The 20,851-nt window shown below is 44.1% G+C and overlaps 1 protein-coding gene across 1 annotated transcript in view; it reads right to left on the minus strand.

Moving 5' to 3' along the window:
- LOC5505673 (adenosine deaminase-like protein) overlaps positions 1-20,851 on the minus strand; it is a 24,822-nt gene continuing 3,971 nt past the window's right edge. The window contains exons 2-9 of the mRNA XM_032374000.2: positions 18,043-18,191; positions 17,880-17,940; positions 15,728-15,815; positions 14,252-14,333; positions 13,703-13,829; positions 12,931-13,011; positions 295-430; positions 1-142 (exon numbers count right to left, since the gene is read on the minus strand). Of these exons, the coding sequence (XP_032229891.2) occupies positions 3-142; positions 295-430; positions 12,931-13,011; positions 13,703-13,829; positions 14,252-14,333; positions 15,728-15,815; positions 17,880-17,940; positions 18,043-18,191 (864 nt within the window). The 3' untranslated portion in view covers positions 1-2. The remainder of the gene's footprint in view (positions 143-294; positions 431-12,930; positions 13,012-13,702; positions 13,830-14,251; positions 14,334-15,727; positions 15,816-17,879; positions 17,941-18,042; positions 18,192-20,851) is intronic.

The following is a 20,851-nucleotide window of genomic DNA, read 5'->3' on the forward strand; positions in this document are numbered from 1 at the left end:
ACTTACACATATGACAAAGGGGTGGTTGATGTTGTACTTACACATATGACGAAGGGATGGTTGGTGTTGTACCAGTGCCACATGTGGTGGTCATCGTATGAGCTGACTGTGTGACACTGAACATTGGAAGACAAGCACAACTCTGGAGGCAAACAATTAATTTTGTTAGAGAGAGTGTACACATTCACCCAAACAGAATGGCATGTTCCTACACAATCTCTAAGACTTGAATTCCTGTGACCTGCCCTCTGTCTTATTTCCCTCCCCTGTAGCCACCGGATAAAGTGCACTCACCCAATGGAATAGCATGTTTCTCTACAATGTCTAAGAGTTCCTGAGAGCCCCCCCTATCTGGATGTAGGCATGTGCCATGACCTATCCTGTCCGTCGGTAACTCCAGAAGATCCTTGGCTTCCTTGGCACCAGGAACCTACGTAACAAAAAAGGACAAAAAGTGCTGATTAATTTTTCAATTTAAGTTTGAAGAAGACTTGAAATTCCTGCATGTTTTTCTGCAGTCTATCTATCCCTTTACATTTTTGGTGGAGTTCCCACACCTAAGAAAGAGTGGTAAAGAAAGAAAATATGGTAGCAAAAATTAGGAACCGTTAGACTTGAATTTTCGTGATGCAATTTCTGTCCTTCCCAAAAAAAGTATCATATGACAACCAAACTTGGTAGGTGTCATGTATGTGTCAAGGGGGGTACAAAACTATGGTCTTCTCACTAAAAGCAAAAATATGCTGACATTATTAAAATAGAAAAATATTTCCTAAAAGAAACATTGTATGACAATCAAACTCGGAAGGTGTCATGTTGATGTCAAGGGGGGTGCAAAAATATGGTCATTTGATATGTGATGTCATCAATGACGGTCCCTTCAGACCTAGTGTATGGACCCATTGCTCCCTTTAGACCTAATGTATGGACCCATTGCTCCCTTTAGACCCAGTGTATGGACCCATTGCTCCCTTTAGACCCAGTGTATGGACCCATTGCTCCCTTTAGACCCAGTGTATGGACCCATTGCTCCCTTTAGACCCAGTGTATGGACCCATTGCTCCCTTTAGACCCAGTGTATGGACCCATTGCTCCCTTTAGACCCAGTGTATGGACCCATTGCTCCCTTTAGACCCAGTGTATGGACCCATTGCTCCCTTTAGACCTAGTGTATGGACCCATTGCTCCCTTTAGACCTAGTGTATGGACCCATTGCTCCCTTTAGACCTAGTGTATGGACCCATTGCTCCCTTTAGACCTAGTGTATGGACCCATTGCTCCCTTTAGACCTAGTGTATGGACCCATTGCTCCCTTTAGACCTAGTGTATGGACCCATTGCTCCCTTTAGACCTAGTGTATGGACCCATTGCTCCCTTTAGACCTAGTGTATGGACCCATTGCTCCCTTTAGACCTAGTGTATGGATCCATTGCTCCCTTTAGACCTAGTGTATGGATCCATTGCTCCCTTTAGACCCAGTGTATGGATCCATTGCTCCCTTTAGACCTAGTGTATGGACCCATTGCTCCCTTTAGACCTAGTGTATGGACCCATTGCTCCCTTTAGACCTAGTGTATGGATCCATTGCTCCCTTTAGACCTAGTGTATGGACCCATTGCTCCCTTTAGACCTAGTGTATGGACCCATTGCTCCCTTTGGACCTAGTGTATGGACCCATTGCTCCCTTTGGACCTAGTGTATGGACCCATTGCTCCCTTTGGACCTAGTGTATGGACCCATTGCTCCCTTTAGACCTAGTGTATGGACCCATTGCTCCCTTTGGACCTAGTGTATGGACCCATTGCTCCCTTTAGACCTAGTGTATGGACCCATTGCTCCCTTTAGACCTAGTGTATGGACCCATTGCTCCCTTTGGACCTAGTGTATGGACCACTGGATGGGCCCCTTAAGCTAACATACTCTCAGTTTATTGTGGCAAACCTCAATATCTATACTATTTTTTTCATTGGTCGAGCAGTATGACGTCATCAACCTGCACTAGCTTTTGATTGAGCTGATTGGTAAACACAGAGTTAGATCGTGTTTGCGCTTCATATGGCTGGAGTCCTACTAAAAAATCCTGTCATTGCATTGCATGGAACATTTCGACAGAGAAGTTTTACCAGCTAAGCCAAATCAGAATATGCTAAAAGAGGCTATTCAAGAACAAATTTTTGGGCTTCCTAAGTGTGAGTATCATCAGGATAAAAAAAGCGTAAATACAATTCCGTACGCTTGCGTTGAGAAGCATTGGGGGACATACAATACAACTAGACTTGCAGTGCTTTCAGTTCAGTGTATTGAAGTTGAATTTATGATTTAGCAATGTTTATGAGTTGCAGAATGTACAAGTACTTAGAGTGATCAAGAATGTGTCAAATGTTTCCATGGATTAAAATAATAATAAAAAGTTTGCAATAGTCCATTTTGTAAAATAACTAAGTAAATTACTTTCTTGGAATCGGGAATTCATTTTAGTATAATAGTTAGTGACCTAAATAGCATAAATAGTTTTTGGATATCTAAAGTTTATATTTTAGCACATTTGTTTATCGTCACGGTTCCTAGGGTTGTCACTGCCATAAGGGATGGAAGTGGGGGTAAGCTCCTACTCCCTAAGAAATGCTCCCATACGGAGCGCATCTCACATAGCCTCTGACATTTAACTTTAGCTCCTTGCCTGCACACGTGGCTCCCAAGCCAGGCGGAACTGCTTCTACCAAAAGGAGAAGGGGCGAATAAGTGGCCATTAAGGCTTAAAGCCATTTTGCTTTAGACAGATGGGGCTCGTTAGCCCGGGAGGGCAATCCATCCAGGGGAAAGAGACCCTTTTGCCAAACCTCGGCTGTCTTGCGGCAACATCCAGCATAGAAAAGGCTTTAGGAGAAAACCTTGAGGAAAATTCCGAAGGCGAAGCTTTTAACCTTGCTCTGGCATCTCCTACGACCTTTTTGGCGCCAAACTGTAGCAGCCCTGCCATTCCTTTGGGTCCGTCAGCAAGGACAAGGAACGTACATCCGTTCACGCCATCATCCACATACTTACACCTTACACCTGGAGAGGACACTTCAGTTTTGCCATTTACCTGGAGTGAGGAGAGGCTATTTGTGGCGGCGGCTGAGAGGAGAGTTCGCCGACGTGAAGCAGACCAGAGTCAACCCACAGATGCGACCCCTGCAGTCGGACTCCCACTCCTGCATAGGTCCCTACAGCCATAAGAGGCGATGCTCAAGCCAACGAACAGATGGCATCATCCATGGTCAGCGGCCCTACTACTTTTCTTCACATGCTGACGGGTCTACTTCTTTTTTCCTATTCATCGACTAGTTGCTCCTGTGAGAAAGTTCACCTCAGATAATATGGTTGTACTAAGCGTAGCGCTGGTTCCATGTACCTGATAATCGTAGTCCGACTACACAATCACAATAGGTTTGTTAACAGAGGCGACGTTTAGTTCACCTTTTCATCACCTCAGCTTAGCTGAGGAAAGCGTTGGCAAGTGAAGCAGCTCTGGTCCAAGACCCAATATGATAAACAGTGTCCATACACTGCCCTATGGATATACCAAATTTCCCCTTTAGACGACAATCTGCCCCCGCCCTATGAACTATTGTTTGGAAGCCAACCACGACCCCTGCTACCCAAAAGTAACCCATCATTTCACTCAAAGTAGACGGTTACGGAAGGACACAAATATAATAACCAGGAAAGTCAGGCAAGCTGCCTATTATAACCAATGCGCTGGTAGGGAGTGCATATTTGGAACACTCACAAGAAAACCTGGAAAGGTACTCAGTCGACCGAACCCTACCCAGAACGTATGTCGCAGAAATCAACAACAAGCTCTACAGACGCATATGGGGACACTTATGACCCCGCACTTATTCTAAACAACCTCCTCAACATGCAATGCCGTTCACACAGTTGGTAGGTCATGAGCAAACGATAGATGATACAGACAAAGAAGACGCAGTGCCCACACACGATAAAAGCCCTGAATACCGTCAAGCTCCTGCCGAGAAAGGCACCAGCCCAGCAAGATCAAGATATCATCATTGTCAAGGTTGGGAAAGATCAACAGATCATCATTGTCAAGGTTGGGAAAGATCAAGATATCATCATTGTCAAGGCTGGGAAAGATCAAGATATCATCATTGTCAAGGCTGAGAAAGATCAAGATATCATCATTGTCAAGGCTGGGAAAGATCAAGAGATCATCATTGTCAAGGCTGGGAAAGATCAAGTTATCATCATTGTCAAGGCTGGGAAAGATCAAGATATCATCATTGTCAAGGCTGGGAAAGATCAAGAAGTCATCATTGTCAAGGCTGGAAAAGATCAAGATATCATCATTGTCAAGGTTGGGAAAGATCAAGAGATCATCGTTGTCAAGGTTGGGAAAGATCAAGATAAAGGAAAGATCAAGAGATCATCGTTGTCAAGGTTGGGAAAGATCAAAAGATCATCGTTGTCAAGGCTGGGAAAGATCAAGATATCATCGTTGTCAAGGCTGGGAAAGATCAAGTTATAATCGTTGTCAAGGCTGGGAAAGATCAAAAGATCATCGTTGTCAAGGCTGGGAAAGATCAAGATATCATCGTTGTCAAGGATGGGAAAGATCAAGAGATCATCATTGTCAAGGCTGGGAATGATGAAGAGATCATCGTTGTCAAGGTTGGGAAAGATCAAGATATCATCATTGTCAAGGTTGGGAAAGATCAAGAGATCATCGTTGTCAAGGTTGGGAAAGATCAAAAGATCATCGTTGTCAAGGCTGGGAAAGATCAAGATATCATCGTTGTCAAGGCTGGGAAAGATCAAGAGATCATCGTTGTCAAGGCTGGGAAAGATCAAGATATAATCATTTGAAGGTTGGAAAAGATCAAAAGATCATCGTTGTCAAGGCTGGGAAAGATCAAAAGATCATCGTTGTCAAGGCTGGGAAAGAACAAATGATCATCGTTGTCAAGGCTGGGAAAGATCAAGATATCATCATTGTCAAGGTTGGGAAAGATCAAGAAATCATCGTTGTCAAGGTTAGGAAAGATCAAAAGATCATCGTTGTCAAGGCTGGGAAAGATCAAGATATCATCGTTGTCAAGGCTGGGAAAGATAGAGATAATCGTTGTCATGGCTGGGAAAGATCAAGAGATCATCGTTGTCAAGGCTGGGAAAGATAGAGATAATCGTTGTTGTGGACGCGCCATATCGAGAATCTGACCGTTAAATACCATGTGTCGTCTCTCCGTTTATTACGGTAAAATTCTAAAAGAAACTACAATTAAAATCTAACTTATAAACTGGGAAAGCGATAAACTGATAACTACTCGTACATTATACTTACAATTTGGGGGTCCTACATGTCGACGAAAGTCCCGGCGCTACTTCATTTACAAACCACTTAATCTTTGCTGTCCGTACTAGCAACTCACAAAAAACTGACATGCATGTTAAGCAACTGAACAAAATATACTAAACAAATATCCACGTGCAAGCGAAAAGAACTATCTATTGTCCGTCACTAATGATGCAGTATTGAGTTCCGTTACTATTAATGCGGTAACGAGTTCATAGAATGAAAGGCTTGTTTACATGTTTTTGTCGCGCACTAACATTCCCGACCCTACACTACACAGTAGTTTCTGACTCTAGCAGTAGTACCAACTTGGCAGACGGTCTTCTGAGCTCTGTTTTCTTCGTTTTGACCGTGACGGCTCTAACTATGCCTTGCGGATCTTCTTCCGTCTCCTTGATTAACCCCATTTCCCACACGTTCCTTGGTGCGTTGTCCTTCAGGAGAACAAGGTCTCCCACCTTCAGGTTTTTTCTTTCGCGTTGCCACTTGAGGCGTTCTTGGAGTGTGACCAAGTATTCTTTCTGCCAACGGGACCAGAAAGTATTCGCTAAGTACAGGATCCTCCGCCATCTGCGTCGCACGTAGGGGTCAGGTCGTTGGAAGTCTCCTGGCGGGTAGCTTGCAGTGTTCCCCTTCATAGTTAGGATGTGATTTGGCGTCAAGGGGTCCAAGTCATTTGGATCACTAGACACTGTGGTCAGCGGTGAATTGAATATTGCTTCGACCTCACACATCAAAGTCAGTAGGGCTTCGTGATCCATGCGGCTTCCATGTTCTTGGAGCAGACTGTTTAATATCTTTCAATATCTAATTTATCGAATTTGCCTCTCCCAAGAGCCACCCATATGACTTGCGGAAGGCGGATTAAACACCCAGTGGATACCTTCTTTAAGCAACTTGCTTCTTATTTCTTCCTCTTTAATTTCTTCGACAGCTTTGCGCAATTCTTAGCTTGCGCCAACAAGATTGGTGCCATTCTCGCACTAGTCCACGGCGAACGGTTAAACGGTGTATCGCCTGGATGCACGAGTGGGTGTCTAAAGATGAAGCCATCTCAATATGTACAGCGCGACAAGCGAGACATGTAAATATTACTCCATAGCTCTTCATTGTCTTGCGACCTTGGAGATAACTGAATGGGCCAAAGAAGTTCATCCCAAGGTGCGTAAACGGTGGTGCAGGTTCTAGACGGACACTAGGAAGATCGGCCATTTTCTGTTCGCAGACTGGAGTACACTCCTGGTGGCTGCGTTAACTGCAATTATCCAGTAACGATTGCGCAAATGGGCGATGACATGATTTCGACCTGCGTGTCCTAACTGACAGTGCGCTTGTCGAATTAGCAGTTTGGTCACATGAGCTTTCCAGTCATCTGACTGGATACTTGCTTTCTTCTGGAATATCAGCTCTCCGTAATCGTCCACCAACACGCAACATCCCATTAGCCATGAACGGATCTAGTCTTGAAATTGAACTTGCCTTGCCAACTCCTACGGATTGTTCTGAGTTGCCCGACCCTGTGAATCCTCCTGGTTGCGCACAGCATGGCTTAAAGCTTCTATCTCATTGGGGAAAGCTTGCGCTTGAACGAACTTGATGACTGCTATTTCTGCGTCTTTGAACTCTCAGACTGTAAGTGGCCCTTCTCCATGGTGATGTCTCTCAGCAAACTTGGCGTCTTCAGATGGTTTCACTTGTTTAATCTTGTTCTGAGGGAAAGCTTTCACACGCAGGAAAACAGCAACGCACTTCTTTAAACGATACCAACTTGAAAAATGCTCGATAAGCTTGACAACAGTAGAAATGGAATCATCAAAACCGACCACATTACTTGTAACTTCTTGTTTCACTTCAGGATTGTCTCCTGACACTTGTCTTGGCATTTTAGATTGCGATGACCAATCACCTTCATCCTTCCAAAGAAAGTCGGACCCATGAAGCCAGCGTTGCTCTTCTGAAAACGTACTTGCATCCATTCCACGCGATCCATCATCTGCAGGATTGTCCTTTGACGGTACGAATTTCCACTGCGCTGGGTTAGATGAGTCACGGATTACTTGAATTCTGTTCGCGACATATACCTTGAACCTCTTCTGTTCATTAGCAATGTAACTCAGTACTGTAGTAGAGTCAGTGTGGTACATAATACTTCCGGATTCGTCTTCTAGCTCTTTCTTTAGTAGCTTTCCCAAGCGCACGGATAAGGTTGCAGCTGTCAAATCCAAACGTGGAACTGTCATCGTCTTGGTCGCTGGGGTAAGACGCGCTTTTCCCATCAGGACACGGCAATGGACTTCGCCTTTGTTGTTGACCATACGTAGGTAGACTACTGAGGCGTAACCAATAGTGCTTGCGTCAGAAAATATGTGTACTTGCTTAGATACTACTTGACCAAAGTTGCGCGGCTTGTAACATCGATCCACGGTTACTTTCTCGATCACTGGTAGTCCTTGGCGCCATTTCGTCCACTTGCTCTGATACTCACTCGGAATCTCGTCGTCCCATCCGAGGTTGTTCAGCTTACATAAGTCTTGGAGTAACTTCTTCGCCGGTAAAATATAAGGTGCTAGAAGTTCAATAGGGTCATAAACGGACGAAACTATAGACAAAACCCCTCTCCTTGTCATTGGTTTGTCTGATAATGTGATACGAAATCCAAGTAGATCAGATTCAACGCACCATTGCACTCCCAATGCGCGCTCAACTGGTAAGGCGTCTTGATCAAAGTCTAGATTCACAATCTGTTTAGCGTACTCTTCCACAAGAATGGTCTCCATGACGACTCGAGAGTTGCTGACAAACTTCGTTAGGCGGAATCCTCCTTGCGCGCACGTCTGACGAAGATCCTTGATTAACTCGACAGCGGTTTCCTCAGATTCTACTGAAACCAAAGAATCATCAACGTAGAAGTTCTGACGAACGGTATCTGCCGCTAGTTTACCGTACTTGACCTCGGCATCGTCTGCGCTTCTTCGGAGGGCGAAACTAGAACAACTGGGTGATGATGTTGCCCCAAATATGTGTATTAACATCTGATATTCGGCCAAATCGTTCTTCAAGTTGCCTTCAGGCCACCACAAGAATCTAAAAAAATCACATTGTTCTAGTGGTACGCGCACTTGATAGAACATTGCTTCAACGTCACCCATTATCGCTATATCTTCTCTTCGGAATCGTAGAAGCACTCCAACTAATTAATTCGTCAGGTTCGGGCCTTGTAACAACTTGTCGTTTAGCGCCGTCCCGTGATGCTTCGCGCCCCAATCGAAAACAACTCTTATCTTGTCCGGCTTACACGGATGGTACACACCATGATGACACATAGAAAACCTTGCCATCAGCGGGGCACTGTTGGTCTGCGGGAACTCTTCGCGCATAACCTTTCTTCATCATATCCTCGATGAACTTCTTATAGTCTGCATGGTAACGTGCATCTCGTTCCATCTTCTCCTTTTGCCATATGACTCGTTTCAAGGCTTGTTCTCTATCGTTAGGCATACTGATATCACTATCCTTAAATGGAAGCGGAACTTCATAGTGTCCGTCGACATGTGTTCCTTCCTCGACTATCTGAAGGAATCTCTTGTCTTCTTGTGAATGACAACACAGATTGGGATCTTTGCTCTCCTTTGTCTCATTGAAGTCCAGTTCGAACATCCTCAATAGTGTCTCGGGAGCAATGATTTCTTTGACGTCTTGACACTGGGCAGTTATACATAAGGGCGTACTTATTGACCAACCATGGAGCAATCGAATTGCGAAGGGGCCATCACGCTGACTTGGAAGTACTTCTAGTGGTTCAAAAGCAGCTGGGCAGTTGCTTCCTATCAATAGTCCTATTTGGAGTTCCGGTCTATATTCGGGAATCTCCTTGGCCATCTCTCGTAAGTAATCCTACTGCTTGATTATCTCTGGCCTTGGTATTTGCGTGGTGTCAACTGGAATAAAATCCCTGGTGTACGTTTTCGGTAGTTCCACAGCATTGTCGCCATCTAAATCGGTTACCACCACATGAGATACAGCAACTGTATCCACGATTTCTTTTCCATTGATTGTTCCTAATTGAATTGATGTCATTACTCCATCTTCACCAAGTTGCTGGCGTTGGTCTTCGGTGATAAAACAGCCACTACTCCCTCCATCGTAAAAGGCATACGTTTCGACGACAGTCATTGTTCTTACTGGTCACTTTGACAGGGATTACCGTATGTAACACAACAGAGTTACTAACTTTATTGGTATCAGTTAGATTTACACGAGCAGAGTTCACAGTATTTGCTTGACCGCCTTCAGACTTTTTTTCAAAGCTTTCATTATGCATAGAAGTGGGGTGCTTATTGCCACAGGTTTTACATGTTCGTTTATTCAAACAGCCTATAGAAACATGACCACTTTGAAAACAAGCAAAACATACATTCTTCTCTTTGACAAAGTCTCTTCAGACATTTTCTTGAACTTATTACATACATCAATATCATGGTTCTCCTTACAATACAAACAAGTGTCAGTTGTTGAGGAGCATGCTGCCTTGGAAGACTGGGAACCAGAGGTTGGCGGACTAGACGCTTCGCTGATGTGAGATGAAACAGTAGGAGAAATAACATCCGTAGCAAACGAATCACTTTTCTGCTTTGGAATCGGGTGCGGACTCTGCTTTTTGTCACCACTTCGAGTTTGCTTGGTCTCTGGCTTTAAAGATAGCCTTTCCGTAAACTGGGTGGTTCGCCGTCTCTGCCGCGGTTACAATAAACTCAACTAAACATCAAAGCGCACGATTTTCTTGTCTTGTTTTTCCCGTTTAGTAACCAAATCGCGCCACTTATTCTGCAGAAAACTTGGGAGCTTCAAAACTATACACATATTTTGGGCGTGGCCCAAAACAGTGAGATGATCAATGTTTTGCATCGTGTTCTTACATTTAGTCAAGAACATAGCAAACTTTCGCAAACCATGACTGTCATCTGCTCGAATTGATTGCCACACGCAAACTTTGTTCACATAAGCAATGGAAATCTTATAAGGATCGCCATATTCTTGCTTCAATAGTCTCCGAGCTTCATCGTACCCTACCCCAGGGTCCAAATACAAACAGCCTTCTATAAGCTCTTTAGGCTCTCCCTCTAAAAGTTGGTCAAGATAATACAACCTGTCCGAATTGCTTCCAACCTTTGAGTGTACAAGCGCTTCATTCGCCAAAATAAATGATGTATATTCAAGTGGATTGCCACGAAACCTAGGGATTCTAGGCTGCGGTAGAAGCATAGATGCTGAGAGTTCTTGTTGACTTCGAGTGATACTCTGATAATCAGGAAATTCTCGGGGTGCCTGTGCTGGAAGGTCTTGCATGGCCGGCTTCCGGTCAGCGGTTACGTCTGGCGCAGCTGGCTTCCGGTCAGCGGATATGTCTGTCGCAGGTGGCTTCCGGTCTGCGGTTATATCTGGCGCAGCTGGCTTCCGGTCAGCAGCAACTTCCGGAAGGCGCGATTTCCGGTCGGCGATTGCGTCCGGTAAAAATGGATTTCCGGGAGTAGAAACTTCCGGAAAATACAACTTTCGGTCGATGGTCTCAAACAATGCATTCGCTCTAATACTGGAAACATGATCACCCTTTTGATCCCCGTCAACCCCTTCAAACCCGTTTGAGGATTTTGGCAAGAAAAGTGTGTTTGTAGCAGCAATGTCTGAGGGCTTACCCCCACGTTCAAACAATTCTTCGGTTGCGAAAATATGTTCCCTAGCTCGGGCAATTTCAATGTCTGTTTGTAGTCCAAATCCTTTTGTGCAACTTCAAGCTCATGCTTTCTTGCCAATAGTCCCTGCTTTCGTTTTAACATTTGTCGCTCAACTTCTAAAGCAGCGATTTTAGCCCTTTCCCCTGTAAGATACTTCTGACTAGCATCACTCTTAATAGAATATTCCCCAGACTTTGAACTAGAAGACGTCGAAGACCGAGAACCTCTTGTGAAATACTACCATTGTGCGAAACTAAACGATTTTCAATTTTGGATATCCAACTTGAAACGTTCTCTCTGAATTCACACACAGATTTCACTTTTTCATCATAACGCTTGTTTTCTTTATCCTGAACTTCTTCAAATAATATACTGTTCAATGTGCTTCAAAGGCGTTCATATAAGCGTTAAACTTATAGTTCAAATTCTCGAGTTCATCTTTAACTTTGACTACGTTGTCCTCGGACGACATTAATTTGACGATACGAGTTCGCTGTTTCGGAACGGCAGAAAGAGCAACGGTTTGCCTTCCCTTTAATTCTAACTGGCTCACCTGAGCTCCAATATTGCTTTCAAAATCTGACATCTCTTTCTCTCCCATAACGACTTTCGTTGAGGACGAAGAACCCAATTAATTTTAAGAATGTGGACGCGCCTCGAGAATCCGACCGTTAAATACCATGTGTCATCTCGCCGTTTATTGCGGTAAAATTCTAAAAGAAACTACAATTAAAATCTAACTTATAAACTGGGAAAGCGATAAACTGATAACTACTCGTACATTATACTTACAATTTGGGGGTCCTACATGTCGACGAAAGTCCCGGCGCTACTTCATTTACAAACCACTTAATCTTTGCTGTCCGTACTAGCAACTCACAAAAAACTGACATGCATGTTAAGCAACTGAACAAAATATACTGAACAAATAACCACGTGCAAGCGAAAAGTACTATCTATTGTCCGTCACTAATGATGCGGTATGGAGTTCCGTTACTATTAATGCGGTAACGAGTTCATAGAATGAAAGGCTTGTTTACATGTTTTTGTCGCGCACTAACAGTTGTCAAGGCTGGGGAAGTATCTTCTCAGCCAAGAAGCCAAGTCACCTCCGCAGGAAAGGTTACTAAGGTCCCTGCGAAATATAGGGACTAACTAGAGGTTCAGTAATCGCAAAAAAACGACATATATTTGCATTGGTATTATGTCATTTAGATAAGCTTAATATTAGCAGGACACTAGACTATAATTACAGTTACATTTATTGTATTGTTATATATAAAGAGGGGAATGTCAAAGCATGTCTGTGGTGCTGTAGCTCATTAGGACTGGACACAAGCCCTTCCAGCTAAGAGGGCGGCCTACGCGAGTCATATAAACTACCTCGATAGAAGTTTAACAACTATTAAACTTAAAGTATTAGCCTTTTTTATTTAATTAATAATGCGCCTAAATGGGCACCATGCTTAGAAGAGGGGTATTTTACCATTACTTTTCACCCAGTTCACAGTTTTATTGGTGCTAATCACAAAGCTTTTAGACAGTCGTTAGTGGTATAGTTGTAGAACTCAACTATGAGTGTTTATGTGCGAACAACGTGCCGATATAATACCATTTGATATTTCAACATAGTAAGTTCAATCCCTCCTATAAGACGCGATGTAAGATCTCCGTTAATCTTAAATTCACTCTTCCCTTTCAAATAGAAAGCACTTCACTTTCTAATAGAAACTCCTGGTTCTAAGAGTATAACGAAAACCTCCCCATAACTTCAATTTCAGGGAAATAATCTTGTTTGAAGTTGTATCTTACATCTCATTATGATTTACTTGTGAAACACACCTCAGCAATATGAAGTGCAAGCTTGAGCCCATACTTTTTTGCTTTGGCCAGTGCTGGAAGGAAGTCCTTAGATTCAAATGCCTGACAAATTGACAACAACACATCAAAAGCTCAATCATAACATAACTCACTATCATCCCCAGGTGGGATTGACAAGGGGTAACATGATATCACCACCATCCCTGAGTGGGATTGACAAGGGGTAACATGATATCACCACCATCCCTGAGTGGGACTGACAGGGGGTAACATGATATCACCATCATCCCTGAGTGGGACTGACAGGGGGTAACATGATATCACCATCATCCCTGAGTGGGACTGACAGGGGGTAACATGATATCACCATCATCCCTGAGTGGGACTGACAGGGGGTAACATGATATCACCATCATCCCTGAGTGGGACTGACAGGGGGTAACATGATATCACCATCATCCCTGAGTGGGACTGACAGGGGGTAACATGATATCACCATCATCCCTGAGTGGGACTGACAGGGGGTAACATGATATCACCATCATCCCTGAGTGGGACTGACAGGGGGTAACATGATATCACCATCATCCCTGAGTGGGACTGACAGGGGGTAACATGATATCACCATCATCCCTGAGTGGGACTGACAGGGGGTAACATGATATCACCATCATCCCTGAGTGGGACTGACAGGGGGTAACATGATATCACCATCATCCCTGAGTGGGACTGACAGGGGGTAACATGATATCACCATCATCCCTGAGTGGGACTGACAGGGGGTGAACCTTACAGCTGGATCGCCGCCCAGGTCTACCCCACAAACCACATCTCCATATCTCTTTCTGTAATCTACCGCCAGCTGAGCATTCTCGACAGCTTCTGCAGGTCCCTTTTTTCTGTCTATCGAAACCAGGTACCTGAAAACCAATCATTCAGCTAATAATTATGTGCTGCTTCTACTTAAGATAAGACTGGTATGGGACTGGTAAATAACTGGTATAGGACTGGTAAAGGCTGGCATAGGACTAGTATAGGACCAGTGTATGACTGGTGTAGAACTGATATAGGGCTGGTATAGGACTGGTGTGGGACTGTCTAAGACTGGTATAGGACTGGTATAGGTCTGGTAAAGGACTGGTCGAGGACAGGTATATACATTTTTTTATCGTGGTTAAGTCAAACCCTTTCTATCTGAACTGATCTTCTACCTTCAGAGTCTGGGTGAGCAGGGTTCTTTGTCTAATGTAACGTATCCTATATAAAATAAATTGATACACCTAGTGCTGGAGTAGCGCCGGTCCCAACTGTAAGGACAACTTGTGTGACAAAGTTATCTCACCTCACAACAATCCCTGGTGATTTCTGTTTTGCTTCTTCAATAGCCGTTAGTATGGCATCAACATAGGCCTGTTTAGTCATCCCTGGAGAATGAGGTACACAAGCAACTCATTCAGAGGTGTGCAAGGGGGTCAAGTGCACACATGCTTGCAGGGGAAGACTAAGCGTTCATGTCTGTCCTTGAGAGGGGAAGACTAAACGTTCACGTCTTTCGTCGAGGTTGATGACACATGCTTGGAGGGGAAGACTAACCGTTCACGTCTGTCGTTGGATTGATGACACACGCTTGGAGGGGAAGACTAAACATTCATGTCTGTCATTGGATTGATGACACATGCTTGAAGGGGAAGACTAAATGTTCACGTCTGTCATTGAGAGGGGAAGACTAAACGTTCACGTCTGTCATTGAGAGGGGAAGACTAAACGTTCACGTCTGTCATTGAGAGGGGAAGACTAAACGTTCACATCTGTAATTGAGAGGGGAAGACTAAACGTTCACGTCTGTCATTGAGAGGGGAAGACTAAGCGTTCACGTCTTTCATTGAGACGGGAAGACTAAACGTTCACGTCTGTCATTGAGAGGGGAAGACTAAACGTTCACGTCTGTCATTGAGAGGGGAAGACCAAACGTTCACGTCTGTCATTGAGAGGGGAAGACCAAACGTTCACGTCTGTCGTTGAGAGGGGAAGCCTAAATGTCCACATCTTTCTTTGAGAGCGGAGGCCCAATGTTCACGTCTGTCGTTGAGGTTAGTGATACATGCTTGGAGGGGAAGACTAAACGTTCACGGCTGTCGTTGAGAGGGGAAGACTAAACGTTCACGTCTGTCGTTGAGGTTAATGACACATGCTTGGAGGGGAAGACTAAACGTTCACATCTGTCGTTGAGGTCGATGAAAGACAAAGGGTACCTACTCTGTCTATATACTTCTTGGATAGGACAACATTTCTGATAATGGCATCCATTATGTGGTCTTATCTGAGAAATGTAAATGTAGGTTCCCTTTGTCTTTCCGTCAACCTCAATGCAAGGCACAGATGTTCAGCTGTGAAGCGGAATATGTATTTGTTTAAACAAGGGCTTTTAGCTCTGATGCTGTACCCAAAGCAATAAAACAGAAAGTTTGAAGGGCAAAGCAAATATGAAGAATATTTTTTGCAGCTCATCAAGTGCAGGATCATGCGCATTACAAACTCACTAGTATTTTGCATATTTGGGTTTTAGACCCTGCCACTGAAATTTTCTTATTATTTCCTTTGAAATTTTTAGTCTGTTTTTTTTTCTAATGGTGATGAAACAATCCGAAAATACTATACACAAACACTTTAATCTGAAAAAAATGATTTTTAATTATCGAAAATAATATTTTTGAAATAAGGTTAGACAAATATATCACCTTCTAAAGGTTAGAAAAAAATCCATTTAAGAGAAGATTTAAACATAGATCCTAGAGACATATCCAAATTATGAAATCACCTGTCTTGGGATTTGACTTAGGAGTGCTCCTCAGCTCCAGGTATTTAACATTCTCTCCAGCAAAATCATGGATGACATCCCCTGTCACCTATAGAACATGGACACTCTTGTCATCAGACCTGTTCACCCTTATAAACATGGGCACTCCTGTCATCAGACCTGTTCACCCTTATAAACATGGGCACTTGTCATCAGACCTGTTCACCCTCATAAACATGGGCACTTGTCATCAGACCTGTTCACCCTCATAAACATGGGCACTTGTCATCAGACCTGTTCACCCTCATAAACATGGACACTTGTCATCAGACCTGTTCACCCTCATAAACATGGGCACTTGTCATCAGACCTGTTCACCCTTATAAACATGGACACTCTTGTCATCAGACCTGTTCACCCTCATAAACATGGGCACTTGTCATCAGACCTGTTCACCCTTATAAACATGGACACTCTTGTCATCAGACCTGTTCACCCTTATAAACATGGACACTCTTGTCATCAGACCTGTTCACCCTTATAAACATGGACACTCTTGTCATCAGACCTGTTCACCCTCATAAACATGGGCACTTGTCATCAGACCTGTTCACCCTCATAAACATGGGCACTCTTGTCATCAGACCTGTTCACCCTTATAAACATGGACACTCTTGTCATCAGACCTGTTCACCCTTATAAACATGGACACTCTTGTCATCAGACCTGTTCACCCTTATAAACATGGACACTCTTGTCATCAGACCTGTTCACCCTCATAAACATGGGCACTCTTGTCATCAGACCTGTTCACCCTCATAAACATGGGCACTCTTGTCATCAGACCTGTTCACCCTCATAAACATGGGCACTCTTGTCATCAGACCTGTTCACCCTTATAAACATGGACACTTGTCATCAGACCTTTTCACCCTCATAAACATGGGCACTTGTCATCAGACCTGTTCACCCTTATAAACATGGGCACTCTTGTCATCAGACCTGTTCACCCTTATAAACATGGACACTCTTGTCATCAGACCTGTTCACCCTTATAAACATGGACACTCTTGTCATCAGACCTGTTCACCCTTATAAACATGGGCACTCTTGTCATCAGACCTGTTCACCCTTATAAACATGGGCACTCTTGTCATCAGACCAGTTCACCCTCATAAACATGGGCACTCCTGTCATCAGACCTGTTCTCCCTCATAAACATGGGCACTCTTGTCATCAGACCTGTTCACCCTTATAAACATGGACACTCTTGTCATCAGACCTGTTCACCCTTATAAACATGGACACTCTTGTCATCAGACCTGTTCACCCTCATAAACATGGGCACTCTTGTCATCAGACCTGTTCACCCTCATAAACATGGGCACTCTTGTCATCAGACCTGTTCACCCTCATAAACATGGGCACTCTTGTCATCAGACCTGTTCACCCTCATAAACATGGGCACTCTTGTCATCAGACCTGTTCACCCTCATAAACATGGGCACTCTTGTCATCAGACCTGTTCACCCTTATAAACATGGACACTTGTCATCAGACCTTTTCACCCTCATAAACATGGGCACTTGTCATCAGACCTGTTCACCCTTATAAACATGGGCACTTGTCATCAGACCTGTTCACCCTCATAAACATGGGCACTTGTCATCAGACCTGTTCACCCTTATAAACATGGACACTCTTGTCATCAGACCTGTTCACCCTTATAAACATGGGCACTCTTGTCATCAGACCTGTTCACCCTTATAAACATGGACACTCTTGTCATCAGACCTGTTCACCCTTATAAACATGGACACTCTTGTCATCAGACCTGTTCACCCTTATAAACATGGGCACTCTTGTCATCAGACCTGTTCACCCTTATAAACATGGGCACTCTTGTCATCAGACCAGTTCACCCTCATAAACATGGGCACTCCTGTCATCAGACCTGTTCTCCCTCATAAACATGGGCACTCTTGTCATCAGACCTGTTCTCCCTCATAAACATGGGCACTCCTGTCATCAGACCGGTTCACCCTCGTAAACATGGACACTCGTGTCATCAGACCTGTTCACCCTCATAAACATGGGCACTTGTCATCAGACCTGTTCACCCTTATAAACAATTGAGGCGTAAACAATTATGTTGACACAATTCTATACTTACTATTTTGACAGAGTTAACATCATCTACTAACTTGTGAATGACTGAGAACACTTTGAACCCCCTGAAATATAAAACAAAAGAGAAAAATTATATAGTTATAGCGCCAAAGGGAACTTAGTGTCTTGTTCATCTAGTGTAGGGTCATTTGCTTATCCATACTTACTCACTAAAGTTTTCACCATCAGCTTTCCAGCCCATTAGTAGATCTCGACTGGGTAAGGAAGGGTCATCTGGGCTTGTCTGGTGCTTGTAGGTGAACAGCTTGTCCATTGTGTCCAAACTGATGGAGCCATTCAGGTGCGCATGAAGCTCCTATATACATAACAATAACCATATGATCACTTCTATAGACCCAACAATAACCACATGACCACTCTCATAAACACAATGACTATATGAATGTGTTGCTGTCACATGGTAGGGTGTTGCTGTCACATGGTAGGGTGTTGCTGCACATGGTAGGGTTTTGCTGTCACATGGTAGAGTCACATGGTAGGGTGTTGCTGTCACATGGTAGAGTCACATGGTAGGGTTTTGCTGTCACATGGTAGGGTGTTGCTGTCACATGGTAGGGTGTTGCTGTCACATGGTAGAGTCACATGGTAGGGTGTTGCTGTCACATGGTAGAGTCACATGGTAGGGTGTTGCTGTCACATGGTAGAGTCACATGGTAGGGTGTTGCTGTCACATGGTAGGGTCACATGGTAGAGTCACATCAAAGGGTGTTGCTGTCACATGGTAGGGTCACATGGTAGAGTCACATGAAAGGGTGTTGCTGTCACATGGTAGGGTCACATGGTAGAGTCACATGGAAGGGTGTTGCTGTCACATGGTAGGGTCACATGGTAGAGTCACATGAAAGGGTGTTGCTGTCACATGGTAGGGTGTTGCTGTCACATGGTAGAGAACTAAGAGACATTCCCTGCCTCAGTTTATCTAAAATGATCTTAAGCGTCATGTCATGTTTTTCGGCCATGTCAATCATAAATTGTATTTGTAGATCCTGCTGTTATGTAATATACAGGAGAACTGGAAAGCTCAAAGTCATCTATTTTATAATTAAGGACGATGAAAGTGTTGAATATATCGATCTTATCAGTGAAATATTAAAGCTGAAAAGAAAGGCTAGTAAAAAATTCAAAGCCCCCCCTAATAAGAGGTCCCATATTCTATCAGAGCCCCCCTTAATAAAAGGGCCCATATTCTATCAGAGCCCCCCTTAATAAAAGGGCCCATATTCTATTGGAGCCCCCCTTATAAGAAGGCCCATATTCTATCAGAGCCCCCCTTAATAAAAGGGCCCATATTCTATCAGATGCCCCTTAATAAAAGGGCCCATATTCTATTGGAGCCCCCCTAATAAGAGGGCCCATATTCTATCAGAGCCCCCTTAATAAAAGGGCCCATATCCTATTGGAGCCCCCTTAATAAAAGGGCCCATATCCTATTGGAGCCCCCCCCTAATAAGAGGGCCCATATTCTATCAGAGCCCCCCTTAATAAAAGGGCCCATATTCTATCAGAGCCCCCCCTAATAAGAGGTCCCATATTCTATCAGAGCCCCCCTTAATAAAAGGGCCCATATTCTATCAGAGCCCCCCTTAATAAAAGGGCCCATATTCTATTGGAGCCCCCCTTATAAGAAGGCCCATATTCTATCAGAGACCCCTTAATAAAAGGGCCCATATTCTATCAGATGCCCCTTAATAAAAGGGCCCATATTCTATTGGATCCCCCCCCTAATAAGAGGGCCCATATTCTATCAGAGCCCCCTTAATAAAAGGGCCCATATCCTATTGGAGCACCCCCCTAATAAGAGGGCCCATATTCTATCAGAGCCCCCCTTAATAAAAGGGCCCATATTCTATCAGAGCCCCCCTTAATAAAAGGGCCCATATTCTATCGGAGCCCCCCCTTAATAAAAGGGCCCATATTCTATCAGAGCCCCCCTTAATAAAAGGGCCCATATTCTATCGGAGCCCCCCCTTAATAAAAGGGCCCATATTCTATCAGAGCCCCCCTTAATAAAAGGGCCCATATTCTATCAGAGCCCCCCTTAATAAAAGGGCCCATATTCTATCGGAGCCCCCCTTAATAAAAGGGCCCATATTCTATCAGAGCCCCTCCTTAATAAAAGGGCCCATATTCTATCAGAGCCCCCCTTAATAAAAGGGCCCATATTCAATCAGAGCCCCCCTTAATAAAAGGGCCCATATTCTATCAGAGCCCCTCCTTAATAAAAGGGCCCATATTCTATCGGAGCCCCCTCCACCACCAGCCCACCCAGTTGAAAATTTTCGGAGCTCCCCCTCAGAGTATTTATCGTATTTGCCCGCGTATAAGATGCACCCTAATTTTGAAGGTCATTAGAACCTGGGGGGGTATGTTTGGGTATAGGGGTTTTGAAATCTGACCCTGTTTAGGACAACACCCTCAATTTTAGGACCCAGCATGTGAGAGCAAGCAAGGCAATCAGATCGGCGGCGGGATCAGTGGTTCAAGTTTTAGCAAAGCAACCAAATTGGTCCCCTATTTAGGACAGAGGCCTGAAATATGTACCCTGTCCAGGACAGAGAGGCCTGAAATATGTACCCTGTTCAGGACAGAGAGGCCTGAAATATGTACCCTGTTCAGGACAGAGAGGCCTGAAATATATACCCTGTTCAGGACAGAGGCCTGAAATATATACCCTGTTCAGGACAGAGAGGCCTGAAATATATACCCTGTTTAGGACAGAGAGGCCTGAAATATATACCCTGTACAGGACAGAGAGGCCTGAAATATATACCCTGTTCAGGACAAAGAGGCCTGAAATATATACCCTGTTCAGGACAGAGAGGCCTGAAATATATACCCTGTTCAGGACAGAGAGGCCTGAAATATATACCCTGTTCAGGACAGAGAGGCCTCAAATATATACCCTGTTCAGGACAGAGAGGCCTGAAATATATACCCTGTTCAGGACAGAGAGGC

The sequence above is a fragment of the Nematostella vectensis genome, chromosome 5 (genome assembly GCF_932526225.1).
Source record: "Nematostella vectensis chromosome 5, jaNemVect1.1, whole genome shotgun sequence".
In the NCBI taxonomy this organism is placed as follows: domain Eukaryota; kingdom Metazoa; phylum Cnidaria; class Anthozoa; order Actiniaria; family Edwardsiidae; genus Nematostella; species Nematostella vectensis.